The 22,100-nt window shown below is 53.8% G+C and overlaps 1 protein-coding gene across 1 annotated transcript; it reads right to left on the reverse strand.

Annotated features, from left to right (window-relative positions):
- Nucleotides 1-17,879: 17,879 nt before the first annotated feature.
- Nucleotides 17,880-18,998, reverse strand: PLICBS_000065 (uncharacterized protein; the record flags this gene model as incomplete). The annotated part of the gene is made up of 2 exons (XM_065599499.1): nucleotides 17,880-18,929; nucleotides 18,993-18,998. 2 exons carry the CDS (start codon nucleotides 18,996-18,998, stop codon nucleotides 17,880-17,882), a joined length of 1,056 nt encoding a protein of 351 aa, XP_065455571.1.
- Between the last annotated feature and the right edge of the window lie 3,102 nt (nucleotides 18,999-22,100).

Below are 22,100 nucleotides of genomic sequence, written 5' to 3' on the forward strand. Positions count from 1 at the left end.
GACGAATGAACAGGCCCTTCTAGACTGACGCCGCCGGGCAGGCTTTTCACAAGTTTGTCATAGAGGAATGGCTGACCACTTATAAGTCACGATGCGGCGCTGGCACCAACGAAACTGGCTCTGCATAATCGCGTTGGTCAGCACAGTGTGTGCACGCGATACTATGCGCTAGAGGCAGACGATGATTCTAATACGGGCAATTCAACGCCTTTGAAATCTAGAGGAGAAATATGTAGTATCGATGAGAATTTGGCTGTTGTCGACCAGTACTTCTACGGCCATGACGGAGCTGTATAGTGTATCTTCTCGGATTTATCTTCAGCACTGTTCTGATCATATAATGGTTCGGAAGGAGCTTATACACGCAGGGTACTGCATCGCACCCAAACAAATGGTTTCTGCAAATGAAACGCAGGAAATACGAGTTTAGTGAAATAGTGTGCCATGCTTGTATGAGAGCTAACGACCATGGAACCTGAATTCATGCGCATAAAACCACGCCATGCATTTCATTGAGTCACGGTTCCCCTAACGTTTGCGAACCGGACCCGTACTGTACTACCCAGCCCTACAACAGTTCTCCGGTCGTAGACCGCCCGATCAGTGTCTGGCCGGCGCCACAGCGATCGGCCCGGACATCATCTCCGCTTTTACTCCAGCATAGCCTGAATTCACGACGTTCATGCCCTCACTAGAACCCATTATGGAGCCTGTCTCCATCGTCGAAGGTGCCAACATAGTCGCACAGGAGCAAATGCATGCGTATAACGCCAAGATGACGCTCTTCCAAGCATTTTGCGAGTCATTCAATGAGGCCACGAAGCAGTGAGGCCACGAAGCAGTGCACGTCTGGAACCGAGCATACCTTCGCGAACCAGTTCCTCACCGGCTTCCTCTGCCTTTGGCGCCAGTCTCTCTCGGTATTGCCGTCCGTGACGTCGCCGAAGTACAGCAGTGTCGCGGCCAGTCTCAGTTCTCTCCAGGCCCCCTTGGGCCACGCCACTCCCTCTGCCGGGGCTTCGCCACACGCAGCATACGTGTGATATTACAATTGCGTCTCACACTGCCTGTTCTCTGGCCGTAGTGGTGGTAATGTATCTCGTGTTCGGGGCGCAGAATTTATCTCCAAACTGATGTAAGTACTCTTGAAAGGGGAATTGCTATACGGGCATGACGTTTTGGCTACACGGGCATGAGTCTTACACGGGCATGACTTTTGTGACATCTAATTGGACAGCCCGCCAGGTACATTCTTGACAAAGAATGAGTACCTGAAACCTTAGCAAACTGGTTTTTGACGGTTTCGGACAACTCGCCTATCCAAATTTCGACCGCGCAGCGCTTCAAGAAGGTCGTGTAAAATTGGCTCCATGACTCAACCAGGCAACTCTCTGTTTTTCTATTGTCTGACAACTATAGAAGGAAGAACCTCGTCATCGCTGTCACTGCCCAACAGCTCCCATTGATTCTTTCTTCTTCGTATGCTTGGCTGTGTCCTGCGTCCGCTCGCACGCACTCCTGTTGTTCTTCCCGTTCCCAGCACAGAGGACTGTCTGCGTGTCTGGCGCTGGGATGGGTGTGTCGCTTGTTGAGTGGCCTGACCGCTGGCTTGCTGGGTCACAGCATGCCTGGCCCGTGTCGTGCCGTGCTGAATCCCTGCACCTTGCTTTGGCCGTTTAGAGTGCCTGGGTCGCGTATGAGCCATGCCAGTCTGGCTGCCCGTCCCGATATCCAGCCGCGCCGGGACAGCCTGTGAAGTGTTCTTGGGCCTTCCGCGAAGAGCAGTGGTAATCTTGGGGTCGAGGATTCGCCGGTACCGATCTCGAGAGTTCGACTCTCTTAAGTGCCACCGCGGATGAACGTCCCACTTACTGAAAGATGTTCCCTCTCCCATCTTGGCATAAATCTTGTGACAGCAAGGGATGCCAAGCTCTACCGAAATTGAGCAGTCCTCATTACACTCTCCCAATGACATAGGAAATGGATTATTTCCTGTCGACATTGCTTTCTCTGCTGTCCGATGTTGTCTTGCGATCAGCCCAATTGCCTTGGACGAGATCGTGGTTGGCAAATCACCCAGGTACTCTGAGCTTGGGCCGAGATACCTGCGGGCAGTCAACACCTCGTCCTCTGCGCTAGCGTGAGCGAAGTCACGCTCCTGGTCGCTTAGCATGTCCTGGATCGCCTCAACCAGCCGATAGAGGTTGCTCATGCCATTCAGAAGGTAGCTCTTGACGTTGTTATTGCTCGCTTCTGTACCAGAGGTGACACGGATGCCAAAGTTGCGATATTTGCGGATGAAGCAACGCGCCCACTGAGCCCTAACGGGCATGTACGTTCCATGGAGGTAACGTAGGATAGCCCGCTGGTCATCAAACTCCCGGCATAGCTCGGACCACGCCTTCTCGTGAGCTTCTTGCGTCTCAGCGAACATGACATGCTTCCACATCATGAGCACGCCACGGTAGCTATGAGGGATATCCTCCGGCACTGGCTCATGGATGAACCGTCGGTCTTTGGGGCTGAGCTTTGCGTGCGCTTGTGCAGAGGCCGTTTTCTCATCGCGGGCATCATCACTGCTACTACTACTGTCAGACTCGGCGTCTGCGACCCACTTCTGCTTCGCCTTAAGCAGGACGTTAGAAATGATGTGATGGATACACAGCTGCTGTTGTGCCTCTGGGAACTGGTCATTTAGGGCGGCTTTCATTGCGTCGTCGAAGTCGGTGATGATAACGTCCGGGGGTCGGATTAGGTGCCGCTCTGTCAATTGCCGAATGCTTTCGGACAGAAACTGGAATCCTTCCCGTCGCTCGTTGTCGATCAAGCCGAATGCAGCATTGTAGACCGATCCTAAGCAAGTCTGCCCGGTCGTTTGGAACAGCGGAAGCTTAAAGCGGTTCGTGTTGTACGTATTATCGAAGCTCATAACCTCCGGGAATCGTTGCCACATTTTGAGGCAGTAGGGGAATGTCCACACAATACCGAGAAGGCGGTTCGAATTATCGTCGGCCCACTTAACAAGGTAGGGAATTTTCTTCTCGTCAAAGAGCTTAATGAGAGCCGCGGTAGGCGTATAACCATCGAGTTTGTCGCAGTTTATGAAGGCTCTGGCGTTGTAGATATCTTTCCGCGTGAAAACAGTCTCGGGATGTTGCTCCTGGACGACGGCCCGTACATCTCGGGCCCGGATCCCAACTCTGCGGCTTGTTGATTCAACGGTAGCCCTAATGGCTGCAGTGAGCCTCCTATGGGAAGGATGTGCTGATGGCCCGATGCTGCGGCCGTGGTTGTGCTGGCTGTGTTCAGGGTTTGCGTGCTCTCGCAAAAGCCACTTGCCCTCTTCTTTTGCCTCGGCAATTATCATCCACCGACAACCACACTTACGGGATCTGCGTTGCCGGATCCCTGCGCCTTCAGTAGCTCGAGGATTCCCGAATCGGTCGCACTGGATTGAGTATCTGATCTTCCGACCTTTATGTGAGTAGGCATGCCGTCGAACAATACCAAATCCATGGGCCTTTGCGAAGTCATTCACCCTGTCGAAGAGCACTTCGGCCGACGGCGCTGGATCGCCTGGGATTGGTGGATTTGGGATAGGATCAGGAGTGGGCGACGATGATTGCTGAGATTGAGAGTGTTCGACCAGCCGTGGGGTCGATGGTGCCTCGGGAGACTGAGTGGATAATCTTGGTCGAGGGACTCGAGGCGGGGAGTACGGCGGCGGCGATTCGTATGCATCGGACGTGAGTGGTGACCAACCCCACCTCTCTCGCCATTGGCGTACGCGTTCATAGGACCGAGCAAGTTCTGTGGTCAGTGTTTTCCCTTCGCCGATAACCTCACGTGCTAACTGCAAGGCTGATTTGAACCCAGCCCCCGTCGCGTGCGGGGGGCTTGCAGCGGAGTGCGGCGGAGAGTCGGACGCAAACGGATCGGTTTCAGGCCCAGGTATAGGGATTCTAACTCGCTGTGATCGCGGCAGTGCGGGCAGGAAATCGTTCGAAAGATATATATCATGGTCGAAACGGAGCTCCCACCACGACTCATGGAGCCCCTGCGACCCGTGGGGGTGCGGCGCGGTTGTGAACGACTGCGGATAAGATGCAAAAAGATTTCCGAGCGCATCTTCGTCGCCTAATCCATAGTACTGGCCAATACTTGCGGCACTAGCAGCCGACTGCGGGCTATCCACAGTCGTTGATGGGCTGCGAGTGCTCTGTCGTGAGTGCCGCCGTCGTTTTGGAGGACGCGGTTCCTCCCTTGGGCTAGGTGTTCGTGCTCGTTATCTTGAATTGCGCCATGAAGCGGTGCGAAGATAGGATTGAGGCATAGTAATAGTATCTACCACCAAGGTTCGGATCGTTTGCCAGGCTTGTAACCATCAGATGTGGACTACTAGATCGCGTCGCATTGTTTTCTGGGCAAGGGATGCTCTTAGACGCGGGTACGGATGAACACATTGCTGGAATCCAGATGCACTAACAAAAGTGGGACATATCCAATCAGATGTCACAAAAGTCATGCCCGTGTAAGACTCATGCCCGTGTAGCCAAAACGTCATGCCCGTATAGCAATTCCGCGGTCCGCGGCGTGGTGATCTCGACGAGCTCTTCGGAGAGGCGAGGAATGGTGGGTATGGGGGGCTACGTGGAATATGTGACCGCAAAGGGCAAGAGGGATATGTTGGCCCGGTTCTCTGTCACGCTAGGCCCACGTGAGGATCTGAACCCGTACACGGCCGAGCTGGAGGCAATGACGTGGGCATTTCGGTACGTGCCGGTGAAGCTGCCGCACAGGAACGTGGTCATCGTCAGCAGCAACAGGGCAGCCGTTCAAGTGGTGGGACAGCCTCGACAGCAATCCGGGCAGCGCGCAATCCAAGAGCTGTACAGACTGGCGAGGCTGCCACGTCTGCAGGATGTGCCTGTGTCCGTGCTCTGGGTGCCGGCAGGCCATGAAGGCTTCCGCCCGGGTGCGGTGGCCAAGGAGGCGGCCCGCGAGGCTACGGAGGAAGGGTGCGTTCGGGAAAGAGCAAGCTATCAAGCACGAGCCACGAGAACGAGGCTGCTGCTCGGCCAACAGCAACAGCAGCGGCCAGGAATACCCATTGGGGTAGGACGGTATTCGCAACGTATTGACACAGCGCTTCCGGGCCAGCACACGCGGGCCATCTACGACACTCTCAACGCTAAGGAGTCCAGGATACTGATACAGCTACGAACAGGAAAGTGCAGGCTCAACAGGTACCTGCACAGCATCAGGGCTACAGGGACGGACCAATGCAGCTGCGGCCAAGCACCGGAGACAGTCGAGCATTTCCTATTTCGCTGCAGGCGCTGGAACTCGGAAAGAGAAGGCATGATACGGTACAATCGGACTAAGATGGGGAACTTGTCTTTCTTCCTGGGAGGCAAGTCTGGATCGGATGGCGAGCGATGGCAGCCTGACATGGCGGCTGTCCGAACGACGATCAAGTTTGCAATGGCAACAGGAAGGCTGGATGCAGACATGTGAACAGGCGGATCTGCGATGAATTGGACAACTGGACAGGAACCAAGCGCGTAACATCCTAGTCGCGCAGCCTCGCACTGACCGACCAAGCTCCAGCTGCCGAGGATGGGACGCTGGGCACTCGGGGGGAATGACCTCAGGGCAGGACAGTCAGATCGCGGAATGAGGCTGCAGGCGCCAAGGAAGGAAACAATTGTTGGGCCTTAGGTGTACGGCTTTTATGGCAGAATGAGCAAATAGCCTCTCGTTATGGCCCTTTAGGGATAATCCCTCCGGGCGTAAATAAAGTACATTACATTACATTCCCTTTGCAAGATTGAGTTTTGACATCGGTTACTGTGTGTCCTCTGGCGTGCAGCACTGGAATGGACAGTTATTGGCGGGTCAACCCGTTCGTAAGTGGTATGTACTGTAGCACGGCACTGTTTAGTACTGTACTTTACAGTACACGCAGTGGAGTTGTCCGCATGGAAGGCATGCGACGTAAAGTACTTAGCATACGGCGATGTTCCCATTCTGCATGCATTGTTGCATAAATTAGGAATCGCAAAGATCATGTACTGTACTGACTTGACTGTTAAGACGGTTCTCATGTGGCGCATCCCTATGAAAGGAAGGACGGAAAGCTGCTCTTCGATTAAATGTTTAAAGGGTCATGGCTCCCGCTGGTCGTCAGCATTGGGTGAGCAGTGAATTTTCGATTCAAGGGCAAGCTTAGAACAACAGTTCGCCATCCATCCAAGTATTCAGGCTTCAAAATGAAAGCATCTCAAGCCCTGTTCTTAGCATTTGCCGCTTTGGCTACCTCGGCCCCGACTTTTGGGCACCACGGTACAGTCCAGGGTGACTGCCATTCATGCAGCGGCGGATCTGTTCTTAAACATATAGAGGGAAAAGTAGCTTCGGTTAAGCAGCATCTCTGTTCAATGGCCCCGCTTCTCTGTCATAAGGGCAACACTCCGGTACAGGTGGGCTCGTGCGGATCCGGAAACAAGTCGAACGGCCCTTGCCACATGCCGCCTGAAAGCACGCCGCCTGAAAGCACGCCGCCTGAAAGCACGCCGCCTGAAAGCACGCCGCCTGAAAGCACGCCGCCTGAAAGCACGCCGCCTGAAAGCACGCCGCCTGAAAGCACGCCGCCAAGTCCACCAACAGGTTCTCCATGCGATCATGGAAATGGCTCTTGCCGTGCACCGATTCCACCAGTCAGCAGTATCCCGTCTGCGGATTTGGACAATACCGACGTAGGCTTGAGTTCCAGCAGCAGCAGCTCGAGTTCCTCAAGCGCAAGTTCGTCTGCATCGTCAGGCTCAAGCTCAAGTTCAAGCTCCAGCTCCAGCTCCAGCTCTAGCTCTAGCTCTTCAGGCACAATATCCTCTAAAAAAGCAATGAACCAAATCGAAACCACACAAGAGCCATCTGAGAGTCGTTTGAGCTTGAAAATAACAACCGAAGGTACAACGGATGGCGATGACGAGCAGACCGGAAATTGTGGGGTTTGTCGACTGAAGTCGGTTTTTACCCGTGGCTTTGACTCACTGTCGGGAGTATTCAGATAGAAATCGGTGTTTATTGGGATTGACCCCATCTGGGTAAGAGGGTCGTGGGAACGAATTGCTGGCGTGATGGTACCATGCATCGCACAGGGCGATGGGCGGGCCGATGGACATCTTGGGAGAAGGAAAACCACAGATTTTGTCCGTTAACGGCAATCGACTGAAATCGCTAGTAGGCTGACAGGGCATAACCAGGTCGAAATACAGTGCAATATCAAGCCACTAATTCACGTAGAAAGTTTACAGCATTTACTGCCTACCACCGGGGCGAAAGCTTCAGACAACCCGGCTTCTGCCTGCCATAACTTGGATTTAAGTCAGTCGTTAGATGTTAAATGTCACACACTTAGGTAGGAAAACCGTGGGCAAAGGAATGCTTGATTCTCTATCTGATACTGGCACGAATCTGTTGCTCTTATACCTGTGCCATTGAGGCCATGGCCATGACTCATTGTAGGCAACAGGGTCGTGCCTACAGGCTGCACTTGTGCAGCCTGAAGCCATTCGCAGCTGTTGGCCTTGACACCTCAGGCTCGTTCTTGCAACACTAGTGATATCTCAACATGTTAAGGCAGCAATTGACCACAATCTCAATACCTCATCTGCTGCAGTCATAATATCTTTACGCTCCTTGGCGTTCGATTCGATAGATTCGTAAGATGTCCCTCCCTGGTCTAGCTTATGGCATGGGTATTCCAGGAGATCCAAGAGCTTCTGGGGCTGTATCCGCGTCGCCGATATCATGCAGCCTGTTTAGGCCCTCTATCGTTGTTCTCAACGTTCGATTCTCGGACCACAGCTTGTCGTGTTGTTCTTGGAGGTGGCGGATGTACTCAGTGGCTTTGCTCAGGATCTGCAAGTGAGTGTTACTACGGCAATGCGAGAATAGTAAATGGACAGTTAGACTGCTGCTATGAAGGCGCTTACCGTGGCTTTGTTCAGCTTGTATGCCGGAGTCAAGCCGTGCAAGTTGCTGAACTCGTTGGTAGTGTCCTCACCCCTTTCGGCCTTGGACACGATCCTCAAAGTTGGAACGCTGTTACATAGTGCTTCTAACTTGTCATTGATGTTCGACCGGTAGCGTTTCTCATTGACGTTGTGTACCGCTCTCCCGATGCACATACGCCTGTCTTGCCGCTCGCCGTGACCCACGTCACCGCTCTTTGCCTTTGTGCTGTATTCTCTCCAGGCTGTCGATGACCGCAATCTGCCCCCCTTCGCACCTCTAAGTAGCGTAGTATTTGCCTTGTTTGTTGGTAAATCATTTCGGACCTCCAAAGATCCGTTAATGCATTTGTGCTCATGGTGTGGAGCATCGGTAAACTGCGGCTGCGTTTGCACAGCAACACAAGTCTCATTCTGCTGTATACTCTCCGCTGACGGCGTCAAGTCGATCGGGCAAATGCTAGTGACGGCGAGGTGTGGTGAGTTGGCTCTCATCGTTGGACAAGTTGGGGCTTCATTGGCATTCGGGTACATCGGCGAATGATTGGTAAATGCATCGGTAGGCATCCTGGCCCACGCAAGATCAAAGTCGGCGAAGTAGAATATGTTCGCGGGGTCGACATCGCCGCTGAAGGTGAATGGTGCTCCGTGGAATGGATCACCACCTCCACAAATGCCTGGTATGTCGGAAAGATCCTTGAAGCTTGGCATAGCAGTTTCTGCACCGCCTGGTACGTGCGCAAACACACCCTGCCAGCATGTAGATTTATCGCTGTGCATCCTTAGAGCAGTATCACTTGAAGTTCAGAGCTAGAAGTTACGGGGGAAAGAGTAGTCAAGGACGTTGACAATGTGCCGAGATGGAATGTGACAGGGGATATGTCGCACTTCACGGCAACACTTGGGCTGCGCAGATATCATGTGCTTGAAGCAGAATATGGCGATACTTGCGTGTCACACCAGTCGGCGGCGGGAGACGGGAACTGCGAAAGTGTGTTCTGAAAGCCACTGTGCTCTATTGCGGTGTTGATTCGAAACGGCACTGGCACAGACCACACTCTCACGCGTCGTGGACTCCATGGCGTCGTTTAGCGTATGGCCCGTGGTCGAGGCATGGTAGCTGACGGACTTTCAGTCGAACAATGCTGCTGCGCAGCATGAGAGTCAGGAAAACACTTTGGCCTCGTCGCTAATCATGCCACATTGAAACATGAATCTGTGTTTGTGTCCCACCCGCTAGATACAGTATTGCGTTAAAGTACAGCGCACAGTCTCAGCGGGTTCCCCCATGTTCAAGCGGTTGTACGTGTACTGCGGACTTTTCCTCCACCTGAACTCCACCCTCGGGACCCCCGATCATAGCGTTTAAGAACTGAACCTTATCTTGATGTCAGCATGGCGCGACCCCACGTCGGTCGGAGCAACAGCGCTATGTGGGTCATGACGCTCATGTTTCGTGTGCGCTTACCCCTAGGTCATGTTTTCTGGTTAGCTCGTGCTGAAACGAGGCACAAGAACTGTCATGCAACCTCAGGTTTGCTCTCGCCCTTCGGGCTGTTGCTGCCGCGAACCCCGTAGCCATGCCGGCTCAATTTCACGGCGGATACCAAAGCCGGCCCGACCGACCCCTACGGCGGCGGATGTCCAGAGACGACGTTTTTCTTCAGCAGCTTCGGGTGCCGCCCGGGTCCCCGTCGGGCTTCGCAAATACCACAAGGGCGAGCAAATTGCTGGGTCACATGGTACAGAGCTTTCGGCGATGACCCAGATCGGAACGAGCTTCAATCCAGACAGCAGCGTTCAGCACTCAAGTTCTCCCTCACTCTCCGCCCTCCTCCCCTCCCTTTCCCCGGGCGGAGGGATTTATCGGCATTGGCTGTCGCCGTAGTTACCGGCGATGGATAAGACGCGGCTCTAGGGTCTTAGACTTAGAAATCGGTTGTGCCCACCCGTGCAAGAGAATTCTAAATTGGGTGGGGTCCTTTCCGCGGACGGGAACGTCTCTTCGCCAATGTAACGCCTGTGTCGCACATAGAGCAAGCTTCATATTGCATAACAGAGTACACGATCCGAATCCCGACATTTGGAATTTGTCAGACAATTGGCTCCACAGGGATCACAGTTGGCATCGCGTAATTGATGAGAATTATCTTGAGGAGTCCAAAACACCAGCCTGTCCTTCTTCGTCGTGCAATTCTTATACACAAATGAAAGGTTTTGCTTCTTTAGGCAGTTGTAGCTGCCTGGGAGGCAGCTACAGCCACTGTAGGCAGGTGAGACAAGCGCCCTGTACGAGTTGGGGATGCTCTCTGTGCGACACACCCCCCAGCGTTGAGTGATCAAGTCAACGCTGCTTGGAGCGTCATACCGAGCGACAGCAGAATCACCATGCTACTGTAGCCCTTTTCCTCCCAAGTCCACCTGTCTTTTGATGTCGAGCAGATTCAACATCGATCGGAAGCGTTCGAACTTCGATCTCGGTAACGCTTTCGTCAATCCGTCGGCTGGCATTTGATCAGTCTTCAAGTACTCCACCAGGAACCTGCCTTTCTTGAATTCTTGTTTCAGCCACATGTTCTGAACGTCGACGTGCCGCAGCTTGGTTGTGATTCTCTGGTTGTCGTCAACCACAAGTCGAACGGACTGCAGATTGTCGCAGTATATTTTCAGCGGGCCCAGATCGAGAGAGATGTCCCTGAGCAATCGGTCCAGGGCGTAGCCTTCCTTGGTCGTTCTTTCTAGGCTTAAGATTTCTGCTTCGGTAGTTGAGGTAGTGACGGTGTCCTGAAGGCCAGCCTTCCACGCGACCGGTCCGTTGAACAGCATCATCACGTATCCTTGTGATGAGCGGCGGGTCTCGACGTCGTCGGCGAATGATGCATCGCTTGCGATAACAAGCGCCTCTCCAATATGCATTCCATCATAAACAATGGCTAAATACCTTGTTGCGTAAAGGTATCGAATGCACTGGTTGGCCGCTGCCAGGTGTTCGGATGACGGGTTTGTCAAGAACCTTGCAAGCTGGGCTGCCGCTCGCGATATGTCTGGTCTGGTCATGACGGCGACATACATTAAAGACCCAACGCGTTCCTGATACGTTTTGATTTCATCCTTGGAGGCCTGTCCGTTGTGCCTTGTGAGAGGGACAGTTGTAATCGGGATCGATGGAACCCTGAACTTTGAGTCGCAGAGTTCGAACTTTCGAGCGACTTTGTCGATGTAAGCGTCTTGGCAGAGGTAGATTCTCCTGTTCAGTCGGTCCCGAACGACCCTGATTCCCAGATACCATCGGAACTCTTCTTCGCGTAGGTCGTACTTGGACTGAAGGTGGCTGACGAGGACGTCTATCGCCTCCTTTTCTTGGCGTGGACCGAGAACCAGGATATTGTCAATATCAAGCCGCTCATTCACGTAGACCGTTACCAGCACTGCTGCCTACTATCGGTGGCGATAGCTTCAGGCAACCTGGCTTCTGCCTGTCGTGTCTCAGATGCCTGCCTCAATCGGCACAGGTATAAAATACCGACTACAGTCAATCGTTAGATAGAAGAATCAAGAGTCTTTTGTTGCCCAATTCGCTGGGGACCTTCTGCCCGGTCGTCAGTTAGTCATGCACACGTGCAGTGCGACAGATATCATCAACATAGACGAGAACGAGAATCTTGCCATTGGTGAAGACGCAGGGCTCCTCATCAGTACGGCCGATTCCCGCTTCGTTGAGCGCTTGCGAAACCCCGTTATACCATAGAAGTGGAGATTCTCGGAGACCATAAAGCGCCTTCTCGAGTTCCGCGACCATGGTTGGCGTTTCCTCTGGTTTCAGGAACCCCAAATCCTCGTAACCCTTGGGCAATTGGACGTAGATGGGACGGTCCTTCTTGAGATCGCTGTATAGAAACGCGTTTCCGACGTCGAACTGTCGAATGTCAAGGTCGAATCGTGCGGCTGTTGCCATGATGATACGGAAGGTCTTTGCTGCAAGCGTGGCGGCATACGTCTCAAGGCCGTCATCGTCCTCTTGAAGGTCTCCACGCACACAGATACGAGCCTTACATCTTGTAGGTAGCCGTCCTGATCGAACTTATAGTTGAAGACCCATTTTAGGGGCAGTGGCGGTGTACGAGCTTTCTCTCGCTCGATCAGTCTCCAGGTGCCTCGCTGAAGGAGGTTTCTCAACTCGCTCCTCATAGCCTCTTTAAACTCGGTGCTCATTGGGTGCTTATTCAGATCCTGATATCGCTTAGGTAGTCGTACAAGGTCGTCCCGATGAAGTTTGTGGTCTCGCGCCGCCCTTGAGACGGCGGCAAGGAAGACGCTGTGGAAGGTGATGAGGTTTCTCGCAGGATGTTGGCTCGCTGGAAGCTGGCTAGTGAAGACGCTGTATGCGTCATTACCATGCTTCCGAACTGGCTTTGGTGCCTGACTGCTCTTGCGAGTCGGCTGGTCACCGTAGAGTTCCCGTTGGCTGCGGCGGGTGCGCGTTGCGCCGCGAGCTGCTTGGGGTTGTAGATCACTTGACGGCTGAGTGTCCGGGTGCATGCTGTGACCGTCTGAGGAGGGTCGCCGGTGTGTTATCAGCGGTTGGACTACGATCGTGTCCAGAGTGATCTCGACAGGACTATGATCGGGTGACGCAGTTGAACTTTGGCTGGCATTACTTGCATCGTGATCCTGCGGTCGGCTGTCTGCTGATCGTGATGGACTAGGCAGAGCTTGAGGCTGCGAGGAAGACGTGTCTTGCCGTGACGTTCATCAGGTTCATTGTCTGAAGCAGCCAGAGACCGTTGTGCAGGGGAGCTCGATCCTGTTCGCAACGGGGCGTCTGGCGTTGGAGTGTCCGAGTCGGTTGAGCCGGAGGCTGGAGAGGCGTCCCTACTGGCCAGCTGCGGCGTTGGATCCGGCGTCGGAAGAATGGAGGGTTCGCCCAGAGGTGTGAGGAGTCTTTGAGATAGACGCTGTACAGGCTGTGACGCATCGTCAGCAGTTCCCGTGGTGGCTCCTATCGCATCTTCCACCCCCGAGTTCGAACCGTCTGGGCTGAAACCCAAGATGTGGTCATCGAACTCATAGAGGAATTCGTCCAGTATTGTGTCCCACTCTCGCTGAGGAAGCGGTTCAAGAGCCTGTGGCGTTGGCCTGTACTCTGCCACTGATTCAGTTTCGAGCTGTTTTTCTTTCTCTGGGTTGAAGAATTCTTCTTCGTTGAATCGCACGTCCCGGGACAAGATGACTTGATTGAGCTTGGGGACCCAGATACGGTAGATATTGGTGGCGTGGTAGCCAACAAGGTATCCGACGTGTGCTCGTGGGCCAAGCTTGAATTGGTTGATGTTCTTCCCGGCCTTGTAACGGCTGTCAAGGGGATATGCTTTGCATCCATAGGCATGAATCCCGTCCCATTCTGGTCTGAGATCCTTCGTGGCATCAAAGTCGACGTTCGGCGGTCTGTACCATCGGAAATGTTGGTGAAACCATCGATCCATTTTCTCCTTGGGCGAGATCCAGATGTTCCTGCGGCTTGGAAGGATATTGTGTACCCCAACGGCGGCGCGATAGAACTCGGGCCAAAGCTCTTGGGGAAGCCGGCCAGTCATGCAGCGCATCCGTTCCTGGTTGATCCCACCAGGTCGCTCGGCGCCGCCCGTCGGCTCCTTGGTGCGCGACGGCGGGAGTTCGATGTCTATTCCTTCCTCTGCCGCCCAGTTCTGGAACTCAGAATCTCTTTGGAATGGCAAGTTGATGATGGATCTTTCGTTGTCGACCCTGATCTTGCAAATTGATGCACCAGTGTGTCGTTTTATCCGTGCCTCAAAGTTCTTGATGATCCGGCTGACTTCCGCTTTCGAAGCCATGGACCAGGAGAACATCATGCCGCTAAACTCGTCCGTTGCGAGTAGTACGTAGCGGTGTGTGTTGTATGCCGCAGGGAACTCGAAAATATCGCACGATACGCTGCCGGTACGCTTGTGCATCCTCCGCATCGGCCCCAGAGAGCAGTGTGGCTAACAATCAATCGAGTTCAATTTCGACCATCAAACTCGATTGATTGAAGGTATGTCCAACTCGATTGAAGCTTGACTTGACCTGTCAATGAGCTTGATTGACAACTTGTCAAGTACTTGATGTACTATACCTAATCCGGTAATTTGTATAGACCTCGAGGTGTCACAATCCCATGCAAAATCTTGGAAGTAATCCAATTCTTCTGTATCATCTCAGCTTCAACTGTGTCATCGCCGAGACTGTTGCGCTTGTCGGTGATAAGCTCGCCGCCGTCGGAGAATACGCGCTCTGGCTCTGCGCTCATCGCCGGCGTACTGAAGATGTTAGGGGCAAGTTTGCTGAGAATGGGCCAAACGTGGCGTCGGTCCACCCACCACGCGAGAGGATTCTTAACGTTCATGTCGTCCTTCGACGGCACCTGCTTTATCCAGACCTCCCACTCAGTCTCCACCTTCCTCCTCTTGCCACGGTGTGGTCGATCTGTTGTATGGCCCCAAGCATCGAATTCGTCGTCGAGCGTCGGCGAGGAACAAGGAGAAGTCTCGGCCTGGTCGACGTGGTCGGTGGCCACCGTGACTGCGGCGAAGCGATCGTAATATGCAGTTAGCTCCTTCTGTGCTGTCCTTATCCAATCCTCTCGCTTCCACCACTTCGCCCTGAAGTATTCGAATTGGTAGGCTGGGTGGAGAGCGATGGCCATACGGTAGATCGGTGATCGGTCGGTGAGCTCGTAGTACGTGTTGATCTTCGACCATGCAGCGAGCACGCCTGCGGAGTAATAGGGCGAAAGTTCGTCCTTGTTATCAGCATCCATTGCGTGTATCTCTTCTTTGACGCTCTCAAGCTTCGTGAGCAAGAAGTCCATGGCGTAAAGTACCTGCCACACCGAGCCTTGGCCGCCTTCGTTGCCCTCGCCATCTGCACGGCATTGTAGTCGCTTCGTGAGTCGCTCGAAGGGCTGCAGGAGCCTATAGAAGAGCTCAAGCTCGTGCCAATCAGCCTCGGTGAGGAAGTCATTCTTGTGCTTGTCGTTTTTATCCGGAGGCTTCCACTGCGTCTGGTAAAGATCGATGGCAGGCCGACACTTAAGAGCACGCTCGATCATGTAGAACGTCGCGTTCCATCGAATGCCACCGTCACTGAGGAGCACGCCGACAAACAGCATGCCGTCGCTTGTCTTCGTGACGCGCATGCGAGCTCTCAACTGCTCACGGCGTGCGTCGTTTCGATTAATGTAGACAACGAGGTTGTGCAGCTTGCCAATGACGCCTTTGAGGGTCCAGAGAGCTACACGCTGCTCCTCCGAAGCCTCAATAAGATTCTTCTCCCACGCGCTGACGCCTTCGCCAAATACGAGAGCCTTAACGACGAGATTAATAATATGGCCGATACAGCGAATACGGTCTGCTTCTGGATCGATCGAGGAAAAGGAACGCTGTAACACCTCGAGGCATTTGTCGTTGTCATCAGCGTTATCCATAACGAAGGAGCCGAGCTTCTCGCCGATGCCGTATTGTAGAATTACTGGCTTTACCAGTGCTGCGAGGTGGTCGCCAGTGTGACCGCCATAACGTCGTGGGAAGCCGAGGAGGAGTGTTCGAGAATGGCCTTGGCCATCGACGAAGTGTCCGCAAACAGCGACGTACTCTCTGCGATTGTGAGCTCGCCATCCGTCGATCGAGAGGTTGATGGTGCTGAGTGCAGACTGCACCAATTCGATGATGAATGGTAAGCGTGCTGCCGTCGAATCCTTAATCCACCGCGAGAGCGTTGAGTGATGCGTTGGCAACAGGCGCGCGAGCGGAGGCTTGCCGTATGTGAGTAAATCAGTGGTCGACTCGTCCGTGACTTCTCGGTAGCTAAGGCGTAGCTTGATGGCCCAGTCAATGAGCTTTTGCTTGTACTCATCCTCATTAAATGGCATGATGAGCTGGAAAATGTCTGCGGCGTTGGTGGCGTCGATATCAGCGTCATCGGTGGTCGAATTCGAAGGCCGTTTGATCTTGTGGAACTCTAAAAGATGCTGGATTGCGGCCGTCGTCGATTCTGCTGCGAATAACTGGCTGGTATACCGCTTCTTGGTATGGCAATCGGCGCATAGGAAGTACTTGTCATTACTATGATCCAACTCTGCTCCATATGAATAGATCCACGAGACCTTCACTCGTCTGCCCACGTTCCTCTTGTCCCGTATGCGATACTGTATACCCTTGAGAATCGTGCCATCGTGTCGCCGAAGCACGCCCCAGTCAATGGGGAACGACAGAGAATGTGGAGGGCAGGTAGACCGATGGCGAGGTTGCTCCACGCCTGACGTTCGCTCGGTCGACGGTATCGGCTCGTTTAGATCGGTAGATTGCCTCGAGGAAGACGTCACAGATAAGTTTCGCGGGCTTGACGACCGGCTTGGGCCCCAAAACGCGTGTAGCGACATCATAACGCGTCGATTCGACGCGTTGTGGATAGCGGCTTGGTGGAGCAGGAGTAGGGTTCCACTTCGCCTGGGTGAAGATCCCAGTGTGGGCAATGCGCTAAGCTATTCTACGTGCCATAACCGCACAATGGCCCCACAATGGGCAAGGTATGTCGATTCTAAGCAATGTAATTGGCCAATTTCGCACCGGTCCAGGGTAGTGATCTCCTCTTCATTATTGACATCAAGTACTTGACAACTCTACATCCCGCGGACGGGTGCGAGGCTCCGACGAAAGAGCGCCTTGAGCCGATGAGATGCTAGATGGTGTTTGTTTTGAAATGAGGACGCGTTGGCGAAAACTGCGGGGCGGCCGAAATGAGCGCCATTGGTGCCAGAGGCAGCCACAACTCAGTGACTGCTAACCTGGACCAGCGGGCAGGAACTTGGCGAAGCACAGCGGTTTGGAGCTGATGCCAATTGTAGATAGACTCTCATCAGCCTAGCACGTCCTTTGCCCCGATAGGGGCTTTAGCTTAAAAGCTTCCCGGACGTTAAATAATATCACATCATATCACATCACATCACAGTACTTGACAACTTGACACTCTTGCAACTTGATTGATTGAGTACAGCTATTAAACTTGACTTGAGAACTTGACTTGACGGGAAGTCAAACTTGATTGAGACTTGTCAAGTTCGAGCTTGATTGTTAGCCACACTGCCAGAGAGCATCGAACACAAATTCAGGTTCCCATGCAGCCAGTGTAGGCCGTGCACGTGAAGCGCGCCTCGTTCGTTTGTTTCGACGGCACCGTAGTACTGAGAAATACGCCCAAAGACGGATTCTTCCCCGACTCTAACGTAGTGCTCAAAGAACAGCGTCATCTCCCGGTGGAAGAACATCGCCGAGCTCATTGGATCTGAAATAGATAGCTGCAATCGTTTGAAAGACATGTCGAGGCTTCGCAGAAATTCCTCCGCCGCGTCAGGATCCCGTGTCCGGTATGCCGCCAGGCGGAGCTTGACCGGGTTCGTGATGTCGTTCGGGTTGACGGTGAACCAGATGGCCGGCACCCCATAGCGAATTATTAGCGCCAGGATCTTGTGGCGCATGCTCAAGCGCGCCTCCCGAGACATTGGCTGCCGATATCCATACAGAGAGAGGCTCTTTAAGAGCTCCTTCACGTCGCCGTCTGTCGTCTTGCCCATGTTCTCGAGCTCCGTCTTCGCGGCGACCAACCTGTCCGCATTTAGCGACCGTACAATGCGCTCCACTTTGCAGAAGTTCTTCTTTGCCACGCTCAGCATGCTAATGCGCCGGTTCCTTGACCGCACTCCCATGTTGAAGACGAGGAATGAGAAGATGTGGTGTGTGGCAAATCGTCCACCGTGGCGTCGCAGCACAACCGCAGCCCATCGCCGGAGACTCATGTTGCGAGACAATATCAGGTCATCCACGGTGCCGTCGGCCTCCCGACTCGTACCGATGCCGCGAATCGACTCCAAGTGGCCTCTTCTGCCAACCGAGGGCCACCGAAGCCGAACGGTAGCAGCGCCGGAAATGCCTTTGCAAAGAAGGAGGCATCGAACGAGTCCGCAAATTCGTCGCCGCGCCTAATGTGAATGTAAGGTTCGGTCTGGTCCGCTTCGCTTCCTTGGCCCCTCGACGTCGACCATATTGTCGCCCTTGCTCCCGCGAAGCCGTCGCGCGCAGGGTCCTGCGTCGCGTTGAGTGCAAAGTGTAACTTGTCAATCTCAGCAACATTCGGTGGGCGGTCAAGGGCGAACATCGCCGACGACGTCACCTCGTTGACCGTATCTGCAGTTGCTTCGACTCCGCCGTCGCCATCCACCTCCCAGCTCCCAGTTTCGTGTGCCTCTTCACGTCCGTCGCGACGGCTCGAAGGCTCCTGCGCTTGGTTCAGCATGTCGAGCATGTCCTCGATGTCCTGCGACTCTTCGTCATCCATCGCTCGCTCCGTAGGAGGCACGACATGCGCAGTCCGCGTCCTCTCCCATGAAGATGGTTCGTTGTGCTCCATCCGATCATATACCGAGCTTGGTACGCCATCCGCAAAGCTATCCCAGCCATCCATCTCCCTCGTGTCGATTACAATCCCCGCGTAGTGGGGGTTGTTCTCTCTGAGCCACACAAGTGCCCTCTCCACCACGCTCCGTCTCACTGACAACAGTCCTGACAGGTCCTTTGGCGCAGGCTTCTCCGGGCCGTGCCATGAAACGTGTATCTCTTCCATGGCTTGTAGAAGCGGATGCGGCAGTACCTTCGTTGCCAGCTCTTGCACGTTATTGGGGAACACTGTGATGTGACCCTTGACATGCCTAGGGTACCGTGCGGTCTGTTTCTTTCCGCCCGGGATGCTGTACGTGGCAATGAAGCCGTAGCACGAGTTCAGCCCGATCAGCTTCTGCTCCATTGGCGTCAACCCCTTGAGCTCTTTCGGAAACATGTGTTCACAGCCAAGGCGCATGTGGATCTGTGCCGCTGCGGACAGCACGCCCCGACCCAAGCAGCGCACGCACTCTGCGCAAGCTGGGACAGGCATCCCCGCGGGAAAACAATGAAGGCAACCGAATGGAGACCTACCACCCTTTGGCGCGCAACTCCGCAGCCATTCGTCCCAGCGCAGCTTCCATAGCTCCTTGTCGGACCATTTCCGGTAACATATTGAGCAAGTCCGTATAGACAGAGTGCGTGTGTCGTGAAACGCTCTGTAGAAGGCTCGAACCGTATGTCAAACAATAGACCGCTCCAGACCGAGGATGCGTCCGGACCCACATGGACATCTCTGTTGTGTATATAAGAACTGGGACCTTCGTCCTCTTGACTTGGGCAGTGGTTAAGGCCAATACAACCAATAAATCTCACATTTTGACAGTGTGCATACGGCCATGAAGTGCATGTTCGTGTTATGTCTCGCGAAAAACTTCGCATCACTATTCGAGCTGGTACCTTCTTTCCGCGCGACAGGTGCTCCCCTCCATACCGACACATGAGGATTTTGGCCACTGACCAGCTCAGTGCTGGCCGCTGAGAATGCCACACTGGAACCTCAAACACGAATAGCGTATTTATGAACCCTTCTGACGTTTCCAGGCGTTTCTGGTGCTACGATGAGCCAAGGCCACTGCCGTTCTTCCAGTGATCTGGCACATGTCGGCGTCGCTCCCCACTTCCTGTTGCTGCACGAGAATGCCACTTTTCGCGCCCAATGGGCCTGTGAGGGTATCAAGTCAAGGGCGGCTGATACGTGGGGGCCCCCCGTTGGATATTTGGGCGCCTGGGGGTACCTGGGTTGCTTCCCAACTAAACCTGAACTTCATCACTGGAACGGTAGAGACCTGGATTCGGGGGACTGTGAATAATGAGAGAATTTTGTATTGGTATGTTGTTTCTTGTTTAGTCAGTTCCAGTTCCATACATTTGTGGTCGGAAGTCTTGCGTCTGTTTTCGTACTCTTGCACGGGTTGGGGATCCAATAGGTCCGCGCCCGGGCGCGGATTTAAAGTTGCCGCGCCCGGGCGCCCACCGCAGAACGGGTACTTACATCCTAACAAAGGATCGCTCAGACGTCGCGGAAGCTGTTAGACTTGTCTAATAACGGGTGACGATGGAAAAAACAAAGGCTTTATTGCAACCGAGGCATGAAATCAGAATGTGTGATCGTGGAAAATACCCCTGCGCCGTGCACATCATTGCTTGCGGCGACGGAGTTCACGATCACGCGGTGGGCCTTGCGCGGCGCGCGCGGAACCGCGAGTGACATACAACAGTACGGAGTGCGCACGCTGCATGGTCGTGTTCCCGACTTCTGGTTTAACATTGCTTCCCCGCGCCAACGGCTCATTTGCGCATGACCCCAATCCCGAATATTGATAACCATGTTGCCACTACAACGACGTTACGACCCATGCGTAGAGACTTGTGTTGTTAGTGCTGTGGTTACTGAGGTCCAAAACGCTACGAGTCAGGCAGGCTGGCAGACGCGCTGTTCCGTTGTCAGTCTTGAGGGGCGTTTCGGCCAATAGTATCGCGCGCATTCCTTGTGGGCTCCCGGGCGCGGATCTATTGGATCCCTGAAGCATCTGTCAATTCAACAGCAGAACAGGGGAAGGTAACCCGATCGCGGGTTGCGCACAAAGCCTTGAGGAACGAAGAGGGCGTGTGAACACGAGGTTCATGGAGGTTGAATGAGCATATGTAGGTCGTGGAAAGCTCAGGAGCGAGGGTTGAAGACCTGCATGACCTGCATGAAGTGTGAGACATTTGGTGCAGGCTTGGCTGGGCAATCCCGGCCCCTGTGCCGCCAGTTGGGCAAATGGAGTGCCACTACGTCTTGGACAGAAAAGCAAGTAGCAGTGGCGGTAGCAGAAAGAAAAGTGATAGACAATTGGCGTTACCGGACGCGCAGTTGCATGACGTCAACTGATGAAAGATATCTTAGAGAAGTACGCTCCCCATGTGTCGAGCTGTCGTACATCTCTTACACGCGAATGAAAGGTTCCGCTTGTTTAGACCGCATTACCTTTTGTCCAGGCAGCTACTAAGACTGAAGACGGGTGGGACATGTGACATGCAGTTGGGATCATTGTTATTGCAGATGCAGACAGCTCCGATTGACTTATCCAAATTCATTTTGCCCGGCTAGACCGCACCTTTCGCTTTTTCGCCGTCGATAAGTCTTGTACCCAGACTCATAAATAATTCCTTGCCGTTCGCAGCGGCCTTCGAGGGATGACAAGGGGAGTTTACTTATGTGTTACCAAGCCAGGAGCCGCGGTCCGCTCGTAGAAGGGACTTCCTCACTCTAGTCAGACGCTCACCACGAACTGTACTGCCGTCATGATCGACAAGCCCGCCTCTGAAGCTTGCGATGCGTGGACTCACGGATCCCCCCTCGTCAGAGCGAGTGGAACCTGCCCCCCACCACATGCGGCTCCTAGAATCTGCCGAGTTCGCGGCGGACCGTCGCCAGTCCAATAAATTGAACATCCCGAGACTCCGGTCATTGCCAGTCCCTTTGGTCGACGTTCTGCGTCGCCTGCGAATGAGAAGAACAGTGAGGACAAGAACTAATGTCATGGCTCGAGAGAGGTTAGCCCGTTGATAGGGGGTTTTTAGAATTGGAAGTGGCGAGATACCGATAGCGAACAAAGCAACCAGGGCTACTGCCGCAGCCGTTGAAAGGCCTTGAGGTGTGGTGCTTGTTGTTCCATCATCCCCATCGGCTTCCTCTCTCCGCTGTCGTAGATGCATGTCGGCAAAGGCCACTGTACCTGCTGGCATACGATTGACTCCATCCAGCCTAAGAGCAGGTCTTTGCGTCAGTAATATAACTTTTTGCACCCGAGAAGCTGGTCTTACAAATACTTTCACCAGTTCCTCTGGCGAGCGGGATTGATGTTAATGATATCTCATGCTCAAGGGCCTGCCAAACGCAGTCCTTGCCTGGCGAACACTGTGTCGAGTGGCTTCTGGCGTGACAAGGGACTCAACAATGTACTTAGCTCAATTAGTAGCTGTCCGTGTTATCTCGAACCGCACGCAACTGCCATCACATATGCCGACTGTTGGCCTGTTTGGTCTTCATGCAACGAGCACACTGCGTCATGTTATTTAAAGAGGCTCCTACGAAACAGTGGAGAAA

Source organism: Purpureocillium lilacinum (assembly GCF_023168085.1).
Source record: "Purpureocillium lilacinum CBS 284.36 DNA, scaffold_1, whole genome shotgun sequence".
Taxonomy (NCBI): domain Eukaryota; kingdom Fungi; phylum Ascomycota; class Sordariomycetes; order Hypocreales; family Ophiocordycipitaceae; genus Purpureocillium; species Purpureocillium lilacinum.